General features: G+C 42.5%; 2 protein-coding genes across 2 annotated transcripts; one reads left to right on the top strand and one right to left on the bottom strand.

The window, feature by feature from the left end:
• Positions 1–8: 8 nt before the first annotated feature.
• MPHOSPH10 (M-phase phosphoprotein 10) lies at positions 9–12,656 on the bottom strand. The gene is made up of 11 exons (XM_019983806.2): positions 12,174–12,656; positions 9,168–9,867; positions 8,192–8,343; positions 7,557–7,728; positions 5,165–5,306; positions 4,309–4,376; positions 3,346–3,483; positions 2,513–2,623; positions 1,906–2,013; positions 644–874; positions 9–261 (listed from the first exon to the last, which is right to left on the bottom strand). The coding sequence occupies exons 1-11, from the start codon at positions 12,260–12,262 to the stop codon at positions 112–114; spliced, it is 2,061 nt and encodes a 686-aa protein (XP_019839365.2). The 5' UTR covers positions 12,263–12,656; the 3' UTR covers positions 9–111.
• A 166-nt stretch (positions 12,657–12,822) lies between these two features.
• Positions 12,823–20,959, top strand: MCEE (methylmalonyl-CoA epimerase). The gene is made up of 3 exons (XM_019983807.2): positions 12,823–12,974; positions 17,636–17,970; positions 20,530–20,959. Exons 1-3 carry the CDS (start codon positions 12,923–12,925, stop codon positions 20,680–20,682), a joined length of 540 nt encoding a protein of 179 aa, XP_019839366.1. The 5' UTR covers positions 12,823–12,922; the 3' UTR covers positions 20,683–20,959.
• The last annotated feature ends 1,574 nt before the right edge of the window (positions 20,960–22,533 follow it).

The raw sequence follows: 22,533 nt of genomic DNA, 5'->3' as shown, positions 1-22,533 counted from the left end.
CATCTGTAGTCTGTGTGAAGAAAAGTTCTCAAAAATTTTATTACAAAACTGAACCATGACAGAATATAAGCTTACACATGTAAATAGTATTTACATTATATGCAAAATATATTACAGCTTTAATTTATGAACCGATATATCCTGGTTTTTCTTCTTTTTCTTCTCGGTTTTCTTTGCATTGCTGATTTGCATTTTCACTTGATCTTGTAATTTAGAAAAGAATGCCTGAGATGATTTTAAGGCTTTGTCTTTACCTTCATCCTGCAATTAGAAATAACATAAGGTCATGCTGTAAGGTATTATGCTTAAAGATGAACAAAAACAAATGACTACAACAGGGCATCACAGTGTAAATGTGGAAAAGAACTAGACAGAATTATGAGAGCCTGCGCCAATTAGAGCAGAAGTATTATACACATTTTATACGACTACAGTGGTCTCACAACGTCAGGTGACCATGAGCCCCTGCACTTGAAATCCAAGGTTTGGGCTGTAACACAGCCAGTGCCCACAGAGGCCTCTTCCCTCCCCTCCCATCCCTTTCCCTCTGTGGGTGAGCTTGGTCACTAGATGCCCAGGTCACCTAAAGTGTGCCAATGGCCCTGTATTCAAGCCCCCTGACACCTCTCCTCCCCGTCCTCACCTTTAGCAGAGAGGCTTTTCCTGTCTTGGTCAGCTGTTTCAGCTTCTCAGAGGCTACTGCTTTGGTGTATCTCCCTGCCTGGTCTGGGTTATTCTTTTCAAGAAGTCTTCTCCGCTTTTCTTTCTCCTTTATTTTCAAATGCTTTTGATATTTCTTTTTCCTCCTTTCTCGTTTCTTGTCTGTAGCTGTTTTCTCAGCAGCTGTTTTTATATCTCCAGCTTTATTTTTCTCCTATTGAAAAACCACCAACACCACACTCATTAATCTAATCTAATGACTTCGGAAACTGTAAGAGAAGCAACTGCATGAACTGTGGCCCACGTGTGAGAAGCAGCCTGACCCGACCCAGGCTGAGGGGCTCTGACCACTCAGCGATGTAAGACCTGGGAAGCACTATAAGACCCGGGAAGCACTGTAAGACCCGCGATGTGTGCTCTGCATACTCCTTCACAAAGGTGGCCTGAAGAGCATGGGTGTCAGCCTTCCCCTCTTGGAGAAGCAGGCAGACCCCATCCTGGGTTCCAGGCACCTGCCTACGGCTGCCCAGCTCTGAGCCGTTGAGGGCAGGAAATCTAGCTGGTGAAGGTCCACTTCCTCCCTTTTCTCCTCTACTCCAGCCCAGCCTAGGGTAGGAGGCAGAGGCTCTGAAGGGTGGGTGTGGGTGGAGCAAAGCAAGTAAGCACAAAAATGGAGGGCTCTGCTGCCAGGCTGCTGGGGAGATGAGGCCCTGCCAGACATCAGTCCACCTGGCAGAAACCATCACCCCCGCGCCAGGCGAGGGCTCCCAAGTACACAAGGCAGGGGTGTCCTGTGTGTGGTGGGTATGTCTAGCTCTTCCTAGACCCACACACTCTGTTCTAGACCATGGTTCCAGGACTGATAAGCCTCACATGGATACAACAAAAGGGGGAAATGCTAATATCAAAGCACTGCTAAATACATGCAGTTTGTTTCAAGTCTAACATCTTAGCTAACATCTAACAACCTCAAACTTCTAATATTCAACCTGAATTATAACAAGATACCGATGCTAGATATTTGTAATCAGCATTTACAATATTTCTCAAACCTACATCTCATAATAATACATGATTATAGAAAACTCGTATTTGAATATTCTATAATATTACTAATTTGATTATAGGTGGGAACTGCTGAGATATGTCAGAATAAACACTACAAGCTCAAAGAAAACTATTTAAATGGAGATCTGACTATAAACGACCAATTTATAAACAGACACTTCAACACTGGCTTCTTACCTTGACCTCCTCTGGGGCCAGGAGGGCTGCGTCACTGACACTCACGGGGGCAACCTCCTCCATGGTGACAGCAGGCAGATTTGATACCACTTTAATTTCTGGAACAGGCTAGAAAAGAGACAACATGTTTGATAGGAAGTCAGAAGTGGTCCTCATGTAAAACACTTAAATCGTGAACCTAAAGAAGTATAACATACTTCACGGAGATTATTTAAAATGTGAGATGTGAGGTCTGTTGGCTGAGCTAGTGGACATGAAGGATCTAACCCGACAGGTAGCAGGCACTGATGAATGCCAGGTACAGACACCACCCACACCCCCAAGTCCATCACACAGTGAAAACACAACCAGAGACCAGACAGGGAGAAGGGTGGGAGAGGAAGAGAGCCTGTGGCTAAGACCGAGGGTCTGGTAGGGACCGCCAAGGAGATGGAAGTCAGACTGGACCAGCTGGGGGGGTCCAGATCCGTCCTGGGACCAGACACGAGCCTTCCCCATGGGAGGCCCAACCTGTGGTTCATGGGAAACCCTGCAGGTGTGCATCTGAACCCAAACAAACAGCCAGTCTCTCATCTGTCACCTACTCCCTGAGATGTCACACACTTACTGGCTTGGGGATGAAGTGGAAGTTTGAGAGCGCATCCAACTTTAAGAAGAGGGAGTCCATCATCTTCTGGATTTCTACATGCTCTGGATTTTCTTCCTCTGCTGTTTTTTGCTGAGGAAATCAGTTCAACATCATCAGACTAAAGCAGCGACACAGGACAGAACACTCAAGGCATCACCAGTTTCTCATCGTCAGGCTTCAGCTCCAAAGACACTTCTCAAGGTAAGGTCACTGTTGCAACCGAACTGCTAACATTTAGAACTTACAATTTTGTGCCCTTAATAGTTAGGCATTGTTGGTGGGAATGTAAAATGGTGCAATCACAGTAGGAAGATGTCTGGCTGTGCCTCCAAAAGTTAAACAGAGCATCACCATAGGACCTGGCAGCCCCACGTTTATGTATATGCCCAAAAGAATTAAAGGAGGTACTCATACACTTATTTAAGTACATATACATGTATGTCCACGGACACACTATTCACGAAAGGCAGAAACAGCCCAAATACTCATCAACTGTTGAAACTGGATCCATAAATTGTGGCACACATACAACAGAGTATTATTCAGCTGTAATAATTGCTGGAAAGTTAATAATTAGCTGTGAGAGTACCAGGGGACCAAGAGTGACTGCAAACCACCCCTAGCCAGTGATCCTCCATGGGAGCACTACAGCCCTTCTGCTCTTACAGCCACGCTGCCTCACACTACACAATGTGACCCCAGCTCAGGACTTCTGTCTCTCACACCTCTCGAGCAGTAGGTAGAACCCACAGAACTCGTTCTCTACATCTCCTCCCTGAATGGCAATGGCTTTGCCATAGTGGCCTCCTCACCTGGTTGAGTTTGATGTACTCCTGTTCGTAAATTTCAGCAAGGCTCAATTTACTCTTTTCGTGGTCCAGTGTTAAACGCTTTTTATACTCAAATGCATCCTCTTTAGGCTTTTCTTTGCGTACGACATCATCCCAAGCCTGAAACAGGAAAGGCACATGGAACATAAATTGACTGACAAAATCTGTAACTTCTTTCTAGGGTCCCTTAGGCCTCTTCCTCTGGAATACCGATTATCATTACAGAGTAAGCAAACTGCAGCCAAAAGAAAGGCGTTTTCTCAAAGCAGAGAGTGCATCACTCAAGTGTCCTTTTTTGTTTTAAATGCTGGTTACCAATTTGAATTCCACAGCTCCCCATGGTGGTTTGTCCAACAGTCAAGACAAGAGTTTGCTTCATTTCAAAGGAAAAGATCCTCTGTGTATCATACCCATCCCTCAAACCCTTCCTATTTTAAGCATACACATCTTACAAAGTCATCTCTTGCTATACATGCCTCATGCCCAAATTTTACTCTAAGTTTACAAAATAAGATCAGTTTTTAAACAAAAACTCTTTGGTAGGTTTTACACACTTGAAACCTAGACCCTTCATATGTCACACTAGACACGGTGCCTGGACCACGGGTCCTGGGTGTGAGCATGTCAAGCCCGACCCCAGTCACCCTCCAGAGCTTCATCCCACACCACACGAAAGGTTAGCAAGGATGGGAGGTTGCGGGGGATGGCAGGGGCTCTGGCTACTTTGTTCTCCTCAGGAAGGACACCCTTCTTTCTGGGGTGCTAGCAAGGACAGTATCTCATACAACAAAGGTCAAGGATACCTTTGAGGTAGACTTAGGGCTTTTAAACAAAAACTTGATAGGAACAAATATTCTAGGAAAAGAGAGTGCTATTCCTACTCCCAAAATATTCTATTTCTAAAAATGTCAGTGAACTTTTAAGTTAAATTTCATTCTTACTGACCTGATCTTTTATCCTCTGCTTAATGATATCCTCTAGTTGGAGAGTGGTTTCCTCTGTGATCACAGGTGCTAAAGGATACAGAACGTGTACTGTTAGGTAGATAGAAATGAACCCATAGTTTTGTGAATTCTTGGGCCACCCCACACCTCCCGTATCAGAAATGGGGGAAAGGGACACTAATGTGTGTGTTAGCTAACCTTTCTGCAATTGCTCCCTGCAATTTGAGAACCACAAAGCTACAAAGTACACACAGTGATAAGTGCTAACACTTTTAACCTGTGCACCTGGGGATGCACTCCTTTTTGCACTAAATACAATGAAAATTCATTCTGACATAATGGGTACAAGAAAGAATTCAATGAGATGGTCAAAGATTTTGGCTGGAGTGACAATTTAATCACTGGACAGTAACAGCAGGCACTGTAAACAGATCAGCAGCAGGACTCTAATTATGGGTGACACATTCGGCATTACCAGTACAGTAGTAATTCTTGGATGGATCAGTGGCGTTGTGGCTGTACAGGAGAATGTTCTAGTTCTCAGAAAATAGTAAAAGTACTCGGGACCAAAGTGTCATGATCCTGGGTACTTACTTTCAAATGACTCGGGGGGAAAAAAGCACACACACACACAGCCACACATGAACAGGGGGAGAAAGCAAACACGGCCAAAGGTTAACAATCGGCAGACCCAGGAGAATGGCACACATTTGTCCACCGTACTAGTTTTCAACTTTTCTGTATGTTTGCAAGTTTTTAAAATAAAAAGTTTGGGGGGAAGAAATATTACTCCTAATCTATGAAAACCACCGAAAAGGGTACGTGAACACCCGTGGAAGCCCAGTGGGCACACGCACCCATGCGCACGGCGTGGTCGAAGTGCAGGGTCTCTTCCAGGAGGCTGTTCTCGGGCCGCTTCTGCGCTGTCACTTCTCCTTGAAGCTGCCAAGGTTTCTTCTCCAACAACTCTTTTTCCAAAGATGCAATTTTTTCATTCATCTGAGCAAGAGACAGAAAGAGTTACCACACGTTTGGAAATAGAATTAAGACATACAGGTGAGTAAAAGCAACTAATACTTTTACTAGGGGGAGAGCAAGAAATGCATTGTTCCTGAATAAAATCCCGCTTTGTCTTTGCATGTTTTTAAGGATGGCAGTTGTGACTTCTACTCCTATCTGGAGGTAGGATAAGGAGCTGTAAATGACCTCTTTCCCGCACTCGTTTGAAATGTTATGTTTACTATTTACTCACTTCTCCCAGAAGCATTTGGGTGTTTTTCGGGGCTCTGTTCTAGTGAAACTGACCTATTTTATTTATTCACAAACCACTATCAACTTAATTATTAAGCATTCCAAGACTAAGTAATTTTTTATTAGGGCATCAGTATCTGATGGAGCCTAACGCTTGACTCCAGGCTTCCCAGGTGGCTCAGTGGTAAAGAATCCACCTGTCAGTCCCTGAGTTGAGAAGATCCCCTGGAGAAGGAAATGGTAACCCACTCCACCATTCTTGCCTGGGAAATGCCATGAACAGAGGAGCCTGGCGGGCTGCAGTCCATGGGATGGCAAAAGAGTCACACACGACTGAGCACATATATACTACCCCCTTGATCCACACCCACAATCCAAATTATCTCTAATGTCTAAAGAGGTGGCATCTATAATGACTTCATGGTGTATAAGATGACAGTATTTTCAGCAACCTTACCAAATTATTTTTCCTAATAGCTTTCCAGTTCACCTGTTTGGTTTTTCTAGTTCTCTCTCCAAATATGAAAGCTTTCATTTCAGTTTTCTCATCTCTTATTAGTGTTTTCTTTCATAGTTGCCCTGGCTGAGTAACACTTCTATAAGAATCTTAAGTAACAATGGAAATAGTAATGGTGGTAATGGAAATAAGTCTTATTCTTGATTTTAAAGGGATGTTTCTAGAATTCTACCATTAAGCAGGATGGCAGATTTTGGCTAGATACGCTTATATTTCGCTAGAAATGAAAAAAAAAATTAGGAATGAATATTGAATTTTACTAAATGTATATGGAGGTGACTATGTGATTTTTCTCCTTAACCTAACTTGATTTCCTAATCCTGAATCAAGAGGATGAGGCCTACACAGCTGTGGTAGCGTTACTCTTTCACTGCACTATTTTGCATTTCCACATCACTATTCACAAGTGAGACTATGCATGTTTCAATGTTACCTGTCAGGTTGGGGTATTCGTGTAATCATTCGTGTCTTCACAAGAAGACAATTTGGAAGCTTTACTCTTCATATGTGGGAACTGATCAAACAGTACTAAATTATACACTTCCTGAAGGCCTGATACAATTCCCCAGTGAACTAAACCCACTTGCAATGTAGGGAGGGAAGGTCACTAACCCAAGGACAAGTTTCTTATTTTCTTTCACTTTTTTTTCCTTAAAGACTTTCTCTTCAGGGAACAATGCGATAATAATACATTTAACTCAGATTTTCTTTTTAAAATAATGCTCTTGATATCCTTGGTATCTTTGGTTATTTACTTATTCTCATTTCAAGTTGTGTGATATAATTTTAAGACATTTTAAGATAAAGCCCAATGTCTGGAGCCAGGCTATATCTATTATTTTCAAACAACATTTTGTTTGTCTGACAGCATGTCATAAGGAAATAATTTTTATCAACTTTGGAAAATGTGTTTGAATGTATTAATTAGAATTCCGGCTGCATGGCACCTCACTGCTGCTGCTGCTGATAAGTCACGTCAGTCGTGTCTGACTCTGTGCGACCTAATGGACTGCAGCCTACCAGGCTCTTCCATCCATGGGATTTTCCAGGGAAGAGTACTGGAGTGGGTTGCCATTGCCTTCTCCAACGGCACCTCACAGATATAAGCAGTTGAAGCGATTACCAGGAGAGGCTCATAGGACAGCCAGTTAGGAAAAAACCTGTCTCAGATATAAAGACAGCAAGGACAGAGAAACAAGTTTTACACATGGACTCCATACTGAAAGCCACAGGTTGGGAAATGCAGCACTGAATTTTGTAAATTGCCTGCTTCCCACACGGTTATTTCTATGCACTGCCACAGAGAGCAACAAGATTTTTTTTTTTAAAGGATAATTAGGTGTACCATCAAAAAAAAAAAAAAAAAAGGCCTCCTGCCATACACACACACACACAAAACCAGGGCACATGCGTTAGTAGTCTGAGTTTGACAGTCACTGTTAAACATAATTTAAAAATCCCTTAAATTTCCTAATTATTACCTTTTCTTGTCTTTTTTCAAAAGAGGATTTGACTTCATCAGAGTCTTTCTGTACATTTAAGATATTTGTATCTTCAGTGTCCTCATCATTGGGCAGAGCAAAGGTCACTCTTTTCAAGGTTTCTTTATGTTGTTTACTGTCTCCACTTTCTTCAAGGTCATCATCTTCATCCCTATGAGACCAAAACATTTATGAAAGGAAACATACCAGTTTTCATTAGAAAATCAAAAAGAAACAAGCTTAGCAGATAAACTTTTTTGTAGACAATGCAATTAAATATTCAGAACTTCCAGTATTTAGGTAAAATAGAACAAAGTGTCCAATATATAGAAAACAAATTATTCATCAATCTATGATACAGACTTATCTCACCTAAGTAACAACAGGGTATTTTTATTGGCACAAAAAACATATCAGAGCTCCTGGTAAGGAAGGTCTGCCTGCTACTGCCAGTCACACTGATTTACACTAGGTCGTTTCTGACGTCCCTTCAAATTTGGTGACTTCCTCTGGCTATTCTGAGACTGTCTGACTTTAGAGAATCCCACTTCTTAGGACAATCACATCTGATGACTAGTAGTACACAGATGAATCGGCAGCTCCAGCTTACAGTGTAAAGGACTCAAAATACTCACGTCTCAGAAATGCTTTCTTCTCCTTCAGCAATCTCTTCCTCTTCATTTGAAGCCAGTTCATTCCCATCATCCTGGACACTTGCTACGTCTTCATCACTTTCAACTGGATCAAAGAAATCTTTGTATTTCAGGTTTCTGGAACTTTTACCTGACTAAAACAAAAATACTTTTAAAACCTTAAATCAAGGATAGAAAAATACATTAAATCACACATAAATGTGTATGCATACTGTGTAGGGGAAGTCGGCAACTAATAACACTACTACAAAACCCTAAAACTATTGGACCACAGCAAACTGAACAGAAGCACAGATTCATTTATAACTGGTAGGACAGAGCACCACATTCTTCTCTCCAAATCTTCTAACTACAAGTATTTCCAAAACATCCCTGACTATATAAAGTATACAAATACCTTCTTTCATTCTTATTCTTAGTGCTTGGTGAACATCCATGTTTGAGGGAAAATTCTGAATCTTCGTAACATGTGTGACTGTGGTTCTGAAGCTACAAAGGAGTGTTTTATGATAAGGAAATGATGGCTTTGGTTTAATTTCTCCAGTCCCTTTCTTTTTTTTTAAAAAACTGATCTAAATATTTCACTGATCCCCTGGTGAATTTTGAAGTATTTAACCCTCTTCTGGAGAAGGCAATGGCACCCCACTCCAGTACTCTTGCCTGGAAAATCCCATGGATGGAGGAGCCTGGTGGGCTGCAGTCCATGGGGTCGGACACAACTGAGGGACTTCACTTTCACTTTTCACTTTCATGCATTGGAGAAGGAAATGGCAACCCACTCCAGTGTTCTTGCCTGGAGAATCCCAGGGACAGGGGAGCCTGCTGGGCTGCTGTCTATGGGGTTGCACAGAGTCAGACATGACTGAAGTGACTTAGCAGCAACCCTCTTCTGGAGAAACAGAAACCCATCTCATGTGATGAGGCAGAAAGAACACTGTGTCCTCTCCGCAAATTTTACCTTAAGATCCTGGCCTCCAAACAGTCCTCCTTCATCTTCATCAGAATCCACATCTTCAAAAAAATCAATATCATCTTCCTCTTGGTCATCTCTTTGTTCCTCTTCTTTTTCCATGTTTTCTAAAAAGGTCTCCATCTCAGAGAGCTTGAAGAATTTATCATCTACTATGGACTTTTCTGTTGGTTTCCTAGGCACTCTGCTTTGCACCTTGCTCTGACGTTCTAGTTTGCTGATATCAAAATCAAGATCAGAGTCCTCATCGCTGAAATCTGGGCTTTTCCTCAGATCCAATTTGCTTGAGTTTTTGGCTCTCTCATCTGCTTCAGGATCATCAGCACTCAGGTCTGACACTTCCACCTCCTCTGCTTCCTCCACCTCCTCCTCCTCTAAATCTTGTTCCAAGTCCTCCTGGTCAGCAGCCTCCAGCTCCATCACATCCTCTTCACACTCCTGCTCTTCATTCTCTGGGAGAAGACTGATGTCTTCATCTTCAATGGTTTCACTAACTGCACTCTGGAAGTGCTGTAAAATTGGTTCATTTTGCAGTTCCAACTGTTGCCAAATCTGCTCATCATCGAAATTATTTATCATCAATTTTTTTAAAGGACTCCCATGTTTCCTGTCATTCTCTAGTACTTTATTAAAGTCATAAAGTACTTTTGTTAAAGAAGTAAACTTTGATGCCAGTTCATCTTGAATGCTGTTAAGAGGCAGGGAGAAGGCGTTAAATGAGATTTATAATTATAGTTAACAAGTTCACAGCACTCAGAAATGAAACGAAAAAAAAAGGCCAACTCTTGTGCAAAATCAAATTTTTAAAAAGTTGAAGTACTGCTTTACAATATTATATTAGTTTCAGTGATTCAGTATTTTTATTAATTATACTCCATTAAGTTATTAGAAGCTAATGGCCAAGATCGTTCCATTGCCATACAATATATCCTTGTTGCTCATCTAGTTTACACATGGTAGTTGGTATCTCTTAATCCCACACTCCTATTTCATCTTCCGCCCCGCCCCCCCACCCCCAGCAACCACTTTTTGGTTCTTGTATTTTTGTGAGTCTGTTTCTGTTCTGCTATATACAGTCATCTATATTTCTTTAAAAATTCCACATGTAAATGATAACATACAGCATTTGTCTTTTTATGACTGACTGCAACAGGCATAATATTCTCTAGGTCCTTCCAGGCTGCGGCACATGGCAGGATGAAATCTTCATTTTAAATATAGATTCTGGCCCCCAAGAGCGTACTGTCTTGCCCAAGAATTGCATTAGTATATAAAAGGTGACAACCCAGTATCTCTGAATCTGTTAGATTTCAGGCAGGGAACCCATTACAGACCTCTTTGCCTAGAGATAAAGAGTGAATCTTCTGGATGAGGAAATGGCAACCCACTCCAGTACTCTTGCCTGGAGTCCCATGGACTCCTATGTAACTGGCGGGTTACAGTCCATAGAGTCATAAAAGAGTCAGATATGACTGAGCATGCATGGAGTGTATCTTAGCCTTAAATTCTCAACTCTGCTATATCACAGGCCACTCCATTCAGTCAGTCCACCTGCTGTGGCAAGAGTGGTCACAGAATAGCTGTGACATCTGAGCTGATACCTATCTGTAAGATGACAGTCTGACAAAAAATCTGGAGACACATATTTCAGGTAGAAGAAACAGCAAGAACAAATTTCCTAAGACAGAAATGAAGCTGGTGAATCTGAGGAGCAGAAAGGCCAGCTTGGCTTGAGTGTGGTGAAGGAGGCAGAAGGGAAGGTTAGAGAGCTGGGTGGGAGCCAGATCATGCAGGCCTCAGAGATAAGAGGCTGTCATTTTCATAAGTGAAGGTTTTGGGTACTTCCCTGGTGGTCCATTTGCTAAGACTCCACATTTCCAATATACAGGGCCTGGGTTTGATCCCTGGTCAGGGAACTGATCCCACATGCTGCAACTAAGAATTCACATGTAGCAACTAAAGATCCCGAGTGCTGCAACTAAGACCTGGTGCAGCCAAATAAACAAGTAAATATTAAAAGTAAATAAATGAAACAGTACAAATATTTTAAAATCTTAAAAAAAAAGTAAAGATTTTAAAGCAGAGAAGCAAAATGACCTGACTTATGCTTGGAAAGATGGCCTGCCAAGAAGAAGGAATGAAATGAAGGTGATCAGGAGGCTGACGCAGACAAAGGATGCACAACTGTGCTAGGATCAGAGCTGCAGAAATGGTGAGAAATAGTCAAATTCGGAATACTGTTTGGAGATGTAACTGACAGGATTTGCTAATGAACTGGATGTAGAATTGAGAAAAAGGAAGACACTGAGGAAGCGGCTTGGTTTGCGTCTGAAAACCTGTAAAGATACAATGTGATAGGGAAGGCAGGTGGAGAGGATGGGGAAAGGATCTCAGGGAAGGCAGAGGATAGGAAGCAAACAGAGCAACAGTTCATTTTGGACAGACTGAATCTAAGATGCTCAATGTACGGCTTTAGTTGGCTGTGAGCCTGGAGTTCAAGGGAAAGGTCGGGCTTGAAATACAAGATCTCTATATAGTCTTCGAACAAAAACACCAAGAGCTCGTGCTGGGAAGAGAGATTAAAGACAATTCTAATTTTCAACAGGCTCAGTCGGGGGTTGGATAGATAAGCAAGTTAGTACTTTCAATAAAGTCTGATGTTGAGTAAGTAAGCACTGGGTGCTCTGGGAACAGATGGAAGAAAGAGCACGCCACCCGGTGTGTCTGTGTGAAGGGTGAGAGCATGAAGACCTCGAGACTGTAATAACCCAGGTTAGTTTGAGTTCAGCAGCACAGAATTGTGGTTCTGTGGGAGACCCACAGAACATAGCTCTTAACTATCTAAAGAAGTGTGACAGGCCAGGGGAGCGCAAACTACCTGAATCGTAAGGAAAAGAGCTCTCCCCTTCTCCTAATCTGGAGCTTGCCGGGAGCCCGCAGCCCGCGCCCACGCGAGTCCTGCGCCGCACCAGAGCCCGGAATCTGGGCACTTACGTGAGGAAGCACTCTGGGCTGTCGGTGGCTTTACCGACCTCCCTCAGGCACCGCTCCAGGGTCCGCCGACGCCAGGCTGGCCGGGCCATGGCTAACTGCCGCTCGGTACACAGCGCCGCATGCAAAGGAAGTGAGCCACCGCCCGGAAACCAGGCCGCAAAGATTCGCCTCCGCGCGGCTGAAGCCAGGAAACGAAGGTTCCGCGGCACACAGGTTCCGGACCCACCTCCAGCCTCAGCCAATGACGGCCCGAGAACTTTAACCGGATTGCGTAGGGAGGCGGGGCTGGAAACCGAAAGTCGCCTTTGGTCAGCTCGATGAAATTTCTCCAAACTTTTTGTTTCGTATTCCTGAGGGGCCCACAGGAGGTGTCGCGTCCTCCTTTTAAGTTTCTGCTTTAGAAACACTCGGTGACTTCAGTACGCTGTGCTGTAAAACAGAGGGCCTGCTCCCCTGCACACACACACACACACACACACACACACACACAAACGCCGCACACTCGCCAGACCCGAGCTTCTTTTGCCCCGCCCCTCGGAGCTTTTGTTCGGCTCTTAGTCTCGTCTACTCCGCCCTTTCAGTCTCCCGCCCCGCCCCTAGCCAGGTTGTCCCGCCCTTCCGGGCTCTCACCCCGCCCCTAGCCTCGTTTGCTCCGCCCTTTCGGCCTCTCGCACCGCCCCTAACACGAGTGTCCAGCCCCCTACCGCACAGTCGCCCCTCCCACGGAACTGCAAGTCTGGAATTAGCAGATGCTTCCCAAGATGGCACGAGTGCTGAAGGTGGCGGCCGCGAGCGCCGCAGGTGAATACTCCGGGATCGGGGCTGTCCGAGGAGGGGGGGCTCGCGGGAAGGGAGGCCGGGGCGTGAAAAGGCCGCGTGTGGTCAGCACACCTGGGTCTGCTGCGGTCTGCCCCCGAGGCACGTTCCTTGGCTGCTGTCAGCGCCTTTAGAGCTTCCCAGGGACGCGTCGGGTTAGCCTGGGGATTTCCTTCTGTGTTTGCTTCCCTGGTGGCTCAGAGGTTAAAGTGTCCGCCTGCAATGCGGGAGACCTGGGTTCAATCCCTGGGTCGGGAAGATCCCCTGGAGAAGGAAATGGCAACCCACTACAGTATCCTTGCCTGGAGAATCCCATGGACAGAGGAGCCTGGTGGGCTACAGTGCACGGGGTCGCAAAGAGTCGGACACGACTGAGCGACTTCACTTTCACTTCCTTTCAAACTTTGCGTTTGACGGTCAGCAATTCTCTGTGTGGTCCCGGAGGCGGGGTCGTCCGGCTAAGGGACAGCCAGGCCGAGCCAGACGAAAATGTGGTAAATGGCAGAGGGACAGTGAGAGACGGGGGAGGAACCAGAAGAAGCACTGAAAACGCAGGCTGAACTCCCGGTCCACTCTGGAAGGTCAGTTGTGTAAAGAATATGGAAGGTGTGTGCCTTCTTCCCACGTACCCTAAGATATTCGCGATCTTGTTTAAAGCCAGGGAAGAAAGCAGCAGACGAATGTGGAAGGTTTCTTGAGTTCTCTATACCACCATTAAAAAAGAAACAAAACCTCTCAAGTTCTCTGACATCCCAGTTCATCTACTTTCTCCTCTTTTTTTTTTTCTTCATCCTTCATCAGGGGTAGCTATTTCTCTTAATCTGAAATTCCCTGATGGGAACGAGTTACCAAGTGGTGATATCTCAGAGTTACTCCTGAACGTACGTGACAAATACTTAAGCTGAGCACCTTCAAAAAGTGTTCAAGGGCATGAACCCTAAATAATGTTAGGTTTCTCTCGTAGAAAATGCTGTCTTGAAACTTACAGTTGAAGTCCTTTAAAGCCCCGTCTCTAACTGAACAAGTACTTTATTGATCACTGTTTTTGGCTCCCAGGTGGCTCAGTGGTGAAGAATCTGCCTGCCAAGCAGGAGACGCAGATTCCATCCCTGGGTTCGGAAGATCCCCTGGAGAAGAAAAGGGCAACCCGCTCCAGTATTCTTGCCTGGAGAATTCTGTGGACAGAGGAGCCTGGCGGGCTGCAGTCTATGGGGTTGCAAAGAGTCGGACACGACTTACTTAGCGTCTAAACAACAACAACATAGTCTTTCTTACAGTCAGAAAATGTCTTACACATCTATCATCGCAAGTCACCAAATCTAAGAGATGAGCCCTATACAAAGTGCACCGTAATAGTTGTAACTGTTTCAGCCCTGGATCAGTTTTTTTTTTTTTTTTTCCATGGTAAACATTTTATTTTTCTACCTTAGTTGCTTATGGGGGTAAAAATAAAACGTCATTAGGGAGAAGCACAGATGAACTATTTATGGAGATGAGGAAAATTCACAATGGCTTGAACGTCTGTGAGCTAAGTATACTAGCACAAGTTCACTAAAGCAAAGCAATTCATAGCAGAACAAAACAAGCAGGAAAAAAAAAAAAGCCATACAGATTTTGAAAAATAGCATCTATGAAAAAGTCTATGGGAAAATAAAAGGAAATTAACCAATGATGACATCAAGCATCTTTAATGAGATGAGCCAAACTGCACACGTTGGGCCTAAAGGATGTGTGTGCATGCTTGTTGCTAAATTGTGTCTGACTCTTTGCGACCCCATGGGGCCCGCCAGGCTCCTCTGTCCGTGGGATTCTCCAGGCAAGAATACCGGAGTGGGTTGCCATTGCCTTCTCCCCTGGATCAGTTTAAAGAGGTGATATATACATGAAAAAATACTTACAAAACAGTCATCTCATCTCTTAGAAAGCTATTTCTTAGAAAATAGATATTATTCATAGGATTTACCCTAACAATATTAGAAACTGAGAATCAAAGAATGGTAAAGAAGGACTTCCCTGGTAGTCCAGTGGTTAAGTCTTCATGCTCCCAATGCACGGGTCATGAGTTTGATTCCTAGTTGGGGAACTAGCATCCCACATGCCACACAGCTCAGCTAAAAAAAATGGTACATAATGTTAGTAGAATGGGAAAATTAAACATCATGGTTGAACAATATCAACTTTGTTGTCAGACAGACCTGGACTTGAGACCCAGCTTTGCCACTCAGGGTGACCTGGAAGAAAATCAGACCAGTTTTTTTTTTTTTTTCTCCCCCTCTAAGTGGGAAGATTATTAAAGTACTCTCTTGAACTATGACTATTCTCTCTAATTTATGGCCATCAAAACTAATAGGCAGATCTGGACCACCTCACGGTGCACTCCTGTTTCAGAATTTGTGATCACCATTTGCTTAGGCAAGATTGTGTGGTAGTATTGTTGCATAACTCTAATGTTAAGATAACCTGTAGGTCTTTATTGGGAGAAAGGTCAAATCAGCGAGGTGTTAAACCATGGGATCTGTCCGGGTGAAAGATCCCAGCAGTGTGGAGAAGGCGTAGAGACTGGGCCATTTCTGCACTCTGACCGATGATTTTCTTGGTTGTTAGCATTTTTAAAATTCACTGTGCCCTTCATATGGCTCCTTGGTCTCCACAGAACCCTGCTTGCCACTGAACCAGCAGTCACTGTGTGTCATTAACAATAAGAATGGCCAAATTTATTGTTTGCCAGTTATATATGTCTTGCGCTAGTAGTATATTTACATCAAATACCTAATTTTTACAAGACACTAGCAAGGCAGATATTTAGCAGGTAGGACCAGTATTTTTTTTTAAACTAAAATAAAAGAGAAAAGATTAGAACACATCCCATCTAGTAAGGATTAGGTATTCTTTTTATGAAATTTGCTTTAAATGGTATATTTATGTGTGTACTGGCTTGGAGCACAATTGAATTTCATGGTGATACACTGAGTCCAAAGAACTGGAGTCTCCAAGGAGAACACGAGCACCAGTTGGGACAGTGTGTGGAGAAGACACAGAGCAAGATGACGTCAGTAGTGGATGTCTGTCCCCCATGGCCAGCAGGTCTATCTCCCTGTGGCTAGGGCAGAACGCTTTGCCTGTACACACTCCCCTTTGCCACAGTGCCACAGTACAAGGAACCTTGTCCCCTCCCTGCGGAGGACAGGTGTGACTGTCACACTTTAAGCAGAAACAAAGGAGTAGTCATTGATCCTGAGTGAGGGAGAGGCCCCACAAGGTGATAAGAGTGACTCAGGCTGTGGGCTCTGTGTCACTTGGTGAAGCATTCCAGGCCCAGGCCCCTCCCCTTGAGGCTGAGGAGACTGCCTTCCCGACAAGAAAGACCATACAGTCCTCAATCAAATCAAATGGTGCCACTTTAATTTCCCTGTTAATCAAAAATTTTAGTAAAGGGAAATTATTAATAATTTTAGGTTAGCCCAAGCTCTGTGATACTAGGTACTATTTAAAGTGTTTTTCATTAAAAACTAACAACTCTTTGTTTAAGTTATGTGTTCTTGGGATTTCCCTGGTGGTCCAGTGGCTAAGACTCCAAGCTTCCAATGCAAAGAGCTCAGGTTTGAACCCTGGTCTGGGAACTAGATCTCACATGCTGCAACTATGAAAGGTCCCGCATGCTATAACTAAGACCTGGTGCAGCCTAATAAATAAAAATAAAATGCATGTTCTTCAATTTGCTATTTCATACTTGTTTATTAAGTGGTATAGTTTTGCAAGATTATATTTAGACCTCATACTTACATGTGATTTTCATTCTTGTGGGGAGTCCAGCTCTTAAAGTCCAGTGTTTGGGGAAGAACACATTGCAGGCTGCTTCTATTTCCAGATGCAAATTTTCTTCACATTTAGAGGCATTTCTGCTTCTAGTCTTTCAAAATTATAAAAAGAACAATTAAACTCACTCAGAGAAAGTTCTCATAGATTTAAGTACCCTCTTGATCTTTGCCTGTTTTTTCCCCTAATGAGATATTTTCTTTAGTTGATAATCATCCAAATAAAGTACACATTAAAAGGTACTTATAGTTATGACTTTCATTAACTTACTACAGAATATAAGACAAAAAAATTGGTTGTAGGTAGAGAAGAAAATTCCTTGCTCTCATCGTTAAATGCATGTCATTTCACTGTTACATTCAAACTTATGCTTTATGAAATACAGAGAGTAACAAATGAATGTGATATGCAGCTTTCCTTTAAGTGTTATTGGTAAATATAAATTATTATGAAAAATGTCACCCTTTGTCCTGAATCTAAAAAGCACAGAAGGGAATTCCCTGGTGTCCCAGTGGTTAGGACTCTGTGCTTTCACTGCCAAGACTGTGAGTTCAGTCCCCAGTTAGGGAACTAAGATCCCAAAAGCCGCATGGTGCAGCCAAAAACAAAGCAACAGTGAATAAAAAGTTCAGAATTAGCCTTTTAATTCCAGACAGTTATTTCAGAGCAAGATGAATAATTCTGATGTACGTTTTTCATTTATCTCCTCTGATTTAATTTCCCTAATTAAAAAGAATGAGTAAATAATTTTTACATGTATTTTTAAAAATTAATTTTAGAAAAACATCAATTCTCAAAAGAGGGATGTCAATGGCAGTTCAATTTTTCAGGGCTTTTCCCCAGACTTCGGACTCCAGTTTCAACAGTAAGAACTTCCGCGTCACTGTCCTCACATCCAGGGGCTGGCCCTGTATGGAACCTGGGTCGACTCAACCATGTTGCAGTTGCAGTGCCAGACTTGGAAAAGGCCAGAGCATTTTACAAAAATGTTCTGGGGGCTGAGGTGGGTGAGCCGGTCCCTCTTCCAGAGCATGGAGTGTCCGTCGTTTTTGTCAACCTGGGAAACACCAAGATGGAGCTGCTGCACCCACTGGGAAGTGACAGTCCAATTGCAGGATTCCTAAAGAAAAACAAGGCTGGAGGGATGCACCATGTCTGCATTGAGGTATTTAGTTACTTTAATCCTTGGTGTTGTAAATTTCTCTTTTAAAATGTCTTTTATGTTTTTTAAATTTCTTCAATTTGGTTTGATCTCCTTGCAGTCCATGGGACTCTCAAGAGTCTTTTCTAGCATCCAGGTTCGAATGCATCAATTCTTCAGCATTCAGCCTTCTTTATGGTCCAACTCTCATGTCTGTACATGACTACTGGAAAAAATCATAGTAATATTGGTCCTCTTCAAAGATGGATCGATAGATATAGTCTCTTTCCCTCTAGAAGACTGCAAATCATAATGAAAATATGTCTCACTGAAGTTTGGATTTAACTGTCACTATCCACTGAAGTTGGAGAAGGCGATGGCACCCCACTCCAGTACTCTTGCCTGGAAAATCCCATGGATGGAGGAGCCTGGTGGGCTGCAGTCCACGAGGTCGCGAAGAGTCAGACACGACTGAGCGACTTCACTTCCACTTTTCACTTTCATGCATTGGAGAAGGAAATGGCAGCCCACTCTAGTGTTCTTGCCTGGAGAATCCCAGGGACGGGGGAGCCTGCTGGGCTGCTGTCTATGGGGTCGCACAGAGTCGGACACGACTGAAGCGACTTAGCAGCAGCAGCAGCATCCACTGAAGTTGGCCAAAACAGGTTTGCGTTCTTGCTATGGTATTTACTGATCATGTGCACCTTCTGTGCAGTAGGAATACACTGTTTTCCTTGTCACAAGGCAATTAGAAGAAGCAAGTGACAAGACTTTATAAAGTAAGAATTTCCATATACATGCTAAGTATTATAATTATTTTCTACCTTTAAAATTTTAATAACTTGACCTGTATTACAAAGGCAATACATATTCAATTACCGACTGTGATTTCTCACATCTTCTCAGTTGCATCTGCTAACAATTTCTGGGGAAAAAAAATGTTAGACAAGAACAGTCTCTTTAGAGAGGCTTTATCCATAAATGTTCATGTTCTGAAAACTTGCTTTTGGAATATCAGCAGTATTAATTATGCTTTGATTTACATTATTTTGGTAGGATAGGTCTCTTGATTTTAAAAATGACATAATTAATAGTTAGGCTTCATTCTCAGTCCAGGAAAGAGGGGGTTTGGATTCCAGCGTGAACACAAGTATTTATTCAGTTCACATTGCAAACATATTAGAGAACCTACTGCATATCCTCCACCGAGTGCTTGTGTTCAGAAAGAATGTACTCTGTTTGAAGAAATTATAGTTTATTTTTAGTAACATTTGGTATCCTCATCCATTGTTCAACCAGTTTTAAAAGGCAGTATGTAATCCTTGGCTCTTTGAAAATAAGTCTGTATAAATGTGAAATTTGTTAAGTCTATATTTGTTTACATGGATGTTATCCTCTCTGGGGCTTTGTATTTTTTTTAATTGTTTGTGAAGCTGTTAGATCATTAAACTCCAGGGTGATGTAGAACTGCCTCAGAATGTAGGGATTCTTACTATCCTTTTCTATCTACTTACTGGGTTCCCAGTCTAGGAGGATGACTTTCTAAGACAGGTACGTGTTAAGTCGCTCAATTGCATCTGACTCTTTGTGACCCTATGGACTGTAGTCCTCCAGGACCCTCTGTCCATGACATTCTCCAGGCAAGAATGCTGGAGTAGGTTGTCATGTCCTTCTCCAGGGGATCTTCCTGGACGCAAGGATCAAACCTGTGTCTCTTATGTCTCCTGCATTGGCAGGTGGGTTCTTTATGCTAACACCACCTGAGAAGCCCTCAGAAATGAGAAAAACCACTCTTCCATCAAGTATTTAGAAACACATTTGATCCTTTCTAGACTACCAATAAATATGAAGAAAATAGAAATGGCTTAGAAGAGATTTGCAAAATTATACATGTCTGGATTTTTCAAGAATGGTGAAAGATATTTTGGTGACAGTTTAATAGTGATTTTCATGTATATGAAGTTCTGATCTCAAAAGTAATAACCGGTTATTTCCTTGGTAGTCCAGTGGTTAAGAATCCACACTTCCAGTGCAAGGGGCACAGGTTTGATCCCTGGTCATGGGACTAAAATCCCACATGTCATACTGCATGGCCAAAATAAAAGTAATAATCAGACAGTTTGGCAGATGGGCGGTTTGGAGATCAGGGAGGCACTCATATCTGTTGAGTACCTTCTACAAACTGTGCTCAGAGCTTCTCATCTGTTATCTCATTTTGAACTCTTAGCTATATATATGGTGGACCTCATCTCTCTCTTGTAAATGAGGAAGCCAAGACTCTTAGGAAAAATAACTTGTGAAGAATCATCAATAGTGCTGCAACAAGAACATGCCATGAAGTGAAGCAGACATCATTTAGGTCCTAAGGAGAAATGTTTACTAATGGAGAAAATGCTTAAGCACTATGGTTGCTCACCTAGGAAAATTTAGCAAACTCTCATTTTTGTGATGGTTAAAGAATGGTTCTGCCCAAAGGCAGAGGAGTTAGACACACGTTTGCAAAGTTTCTTCTATGTCTTACGATACTATAGTTTGGTATTTTTATGATCTCAGATGTGTTCTTGTTTATTTCCTTTTCTCAAGGTGGATAATATAAATGTGGCTGTGATGGATTTGAAAGAAAAGAAGATTCGTATTTTAAGTGAAGAGGCCAAAATAGGAGCACATGGAAAACCAGTGATCTTTCTCCATCCTAGTGACTGTGGTGGAGTCCTTGTGGAATTGGAGCAAGCCTAATGAATAATTCACAAGAAACTGATCACCCTGAAAAAGCCTTATCACAGGGTGCTTCAACATCGAGTCTTTCACTGCTTCTGTCACTTAGAAGTCAGAACTAAATTACAGAAAGAGATTTTTTTAATTACATGTGTGTATATACATGGATACACACACAAAATATTTGCTGATTATGTTGGATTCTTTTTTCTTGATTTGGAGAAAACTTTGACTACTGAATACTTCTGGAATATTATTAAAGTCATATTCAGAGAAATAAATTATTCCTGTTCTGAAATGGGGTTGAGTACAGTGTGTCTGCTGTGTGTAAAGAGGGGCAGGATGGAGGCATAGAGAACACCTGACAGCCACATGGCTATATATCTGGGACAAAGGGCTTTCTAAGGATGTTTTAGAGAATTTTTTTAGAGCAAACTGTTTAAGGATAAAGTGTTGACCTCAGAATTTTTGTTCTTCTGTAGCAGTGCATGTTCACAGGCTCTTTATTTTGGGGGCTAGTGCTAGATTATAAACAGGAAGTTTTGTGGCAAACTTGGTGCCTCATCTAGTGGGTACATAGATAGGTGATTTACATAGAAAATTAGAAATATCAAAGGAATATTTCATCCAAAGATGGGCACAGTAAAGTACAGAAGTGATAATGACCTAATAGAAGCAGAAGAGATCAAGAAGAGATAGAAAGAATACACTGAAGAACTGTACAAAAAAGATCTTAATGACCCCCGATAACCACAATGGTGTAGTCTCTCACTCAGAACCAGTCATCCTAGATTGTGAATTCAGAGCCAGTCATCCTGGATTGTAAAGTCGACAAGTGGGCCTTAGGAAGCACTAAGCACTTTATTTTTAGCCAATAAAGCTTAGTGGAGGGGATGAAATTCCAGCAGTTATTTAGAATCCTAAAGCATGCTATTAAAGTACTGCACTCAAAATGTCAGCAAATTTGGAAAACCTGGCAGTGGCCACAGGATTGGGAAAGGTTAATCCTCATCCCAGTCCCCAAGAAGGTCAGTACTAAAGAATGTTCAAAACCACCAGACAATTGTACTCATCTCCCATGCTAGTAAGGTTATGCTCAAAACCCTCCAAACTAGGCTTCAGCATTATGTGAAGAACATCCAAATATTCAAGCTAGATTTAGAAAAGGCAGAGGAACCAGAGATCAAATTGCCAACATTCACTGGATCATAGAGAAAGGAAGGGAATTCCAGAAAAACGTCTACTTATGTTTCATTGACTATGCTAAAGCCTTTGACTGTGTGGATCACAACAAACTGTGGAAAACTCTTATTTAAAGAGATGGGAATACCAGACTATCTTACCTGTCTCCACATACAGAGAAACCTGTATGCGGGTCAAGAGCCAACAGTTAGAACCTTGTATGAAACAACTGACTGGTTCAGGACTGAGAAAGGAGTACGGCAAGGCTGTTTTTGTTGTCGCCCTGTTTATTTAACTTATGTGCAGAGCACATCATGAGAAATGCAAGGCTGGATGAGTTATAAGCTGAAATCAAGATTGCCAGGAAAAATTTCAACAACTTCAGATATGTGGATGATACCACTCTAATGGCAGGAAGCGAAGAGGAACTAAAGACCCTCCTGATGAGGGCAAAGGAGGACAGTGAAAAAGCCGGCTTAAAACTCAACATTAAAAACACTAAGACCATGGTATCCAGTCCCATCACTTCATGGCAAATAGAAGGGGAAAAGGTGTAAGCAGTGACAGATTTCCTCTTGTTGGGCTCTGAAATCTCTGTAGATGGTGACTGCAGCCATGAAATTAGAAGCCTATTGCTTCTTGGCAGGAAAGCGATGACAAACCTAGACAGTGTGTTAAAAAACAAAGACA

This window comes from Bos indicus, chromosome 21 (assembly GCF_029378745.1).
Source record: "Bos indicus isolate NIAB-ARS_2022 breed Sahiwal x Tharparkar chromosome 21, NIAB-ARS_B.indTharparkar_mat_pri_1.0, whole genome shotgun sequence".
In the NCBI taxonomy this organism is placed as follows: Eukaryota; Metazoa; Chordata; class Mammalia; order Artiodactyla; family Bovidae; genus Bos; species Bos indicus.
The sequence above is the reverse complement of the archived record's forward strand: the minus strand, read 5'-3'. Positions and strand labels throughout refer to the sequence as shown.

Coding starts and splice junctions, on each gene's coding strand:
- MPHOSPH10 (XM_019983806.2), bottom strand. CDS start 12,262: ATGGCCCGGCCAGCCTGGCGTCGGCGGACCCTGGAGCGGTGCCTGAGG. Junction 5,307..7,556: donor TTGAAAAAAGACAAGAAAAG/GTAATAATTAGG, acceptor TCTCTTGCTCAG/ATGAATGAAAAAATTGCATC. Junction 4,377..5,164: donor CGACCACGCCGTGCGCATGG/GTGCGTGTGCCC, acceptor TGTATCCTTTAG/CACCTGTGATCACAGAGGAA.
- MCEE (XM_019983807.2), top strand. CDS start 12,923: ATGCTTCCCAAGATGGCACGAGTGCTGAAGGTGGCGGCCGCGAGCGCC. Junction 12,975..17,635: donor GGCGGCCGCGAGCGCCGCAG/GTGAATACTCCG, acceptor TCAATTTTTCAG/GGCTTTTCCCCAGACTTCGG. Junction 17,971..20,529: donor TGCACCATGTCTGCATTGAG/GTATTTAGTTAC, acceptor CCTTTTCTCAAG/GTGGATAATATAAATGTGGC.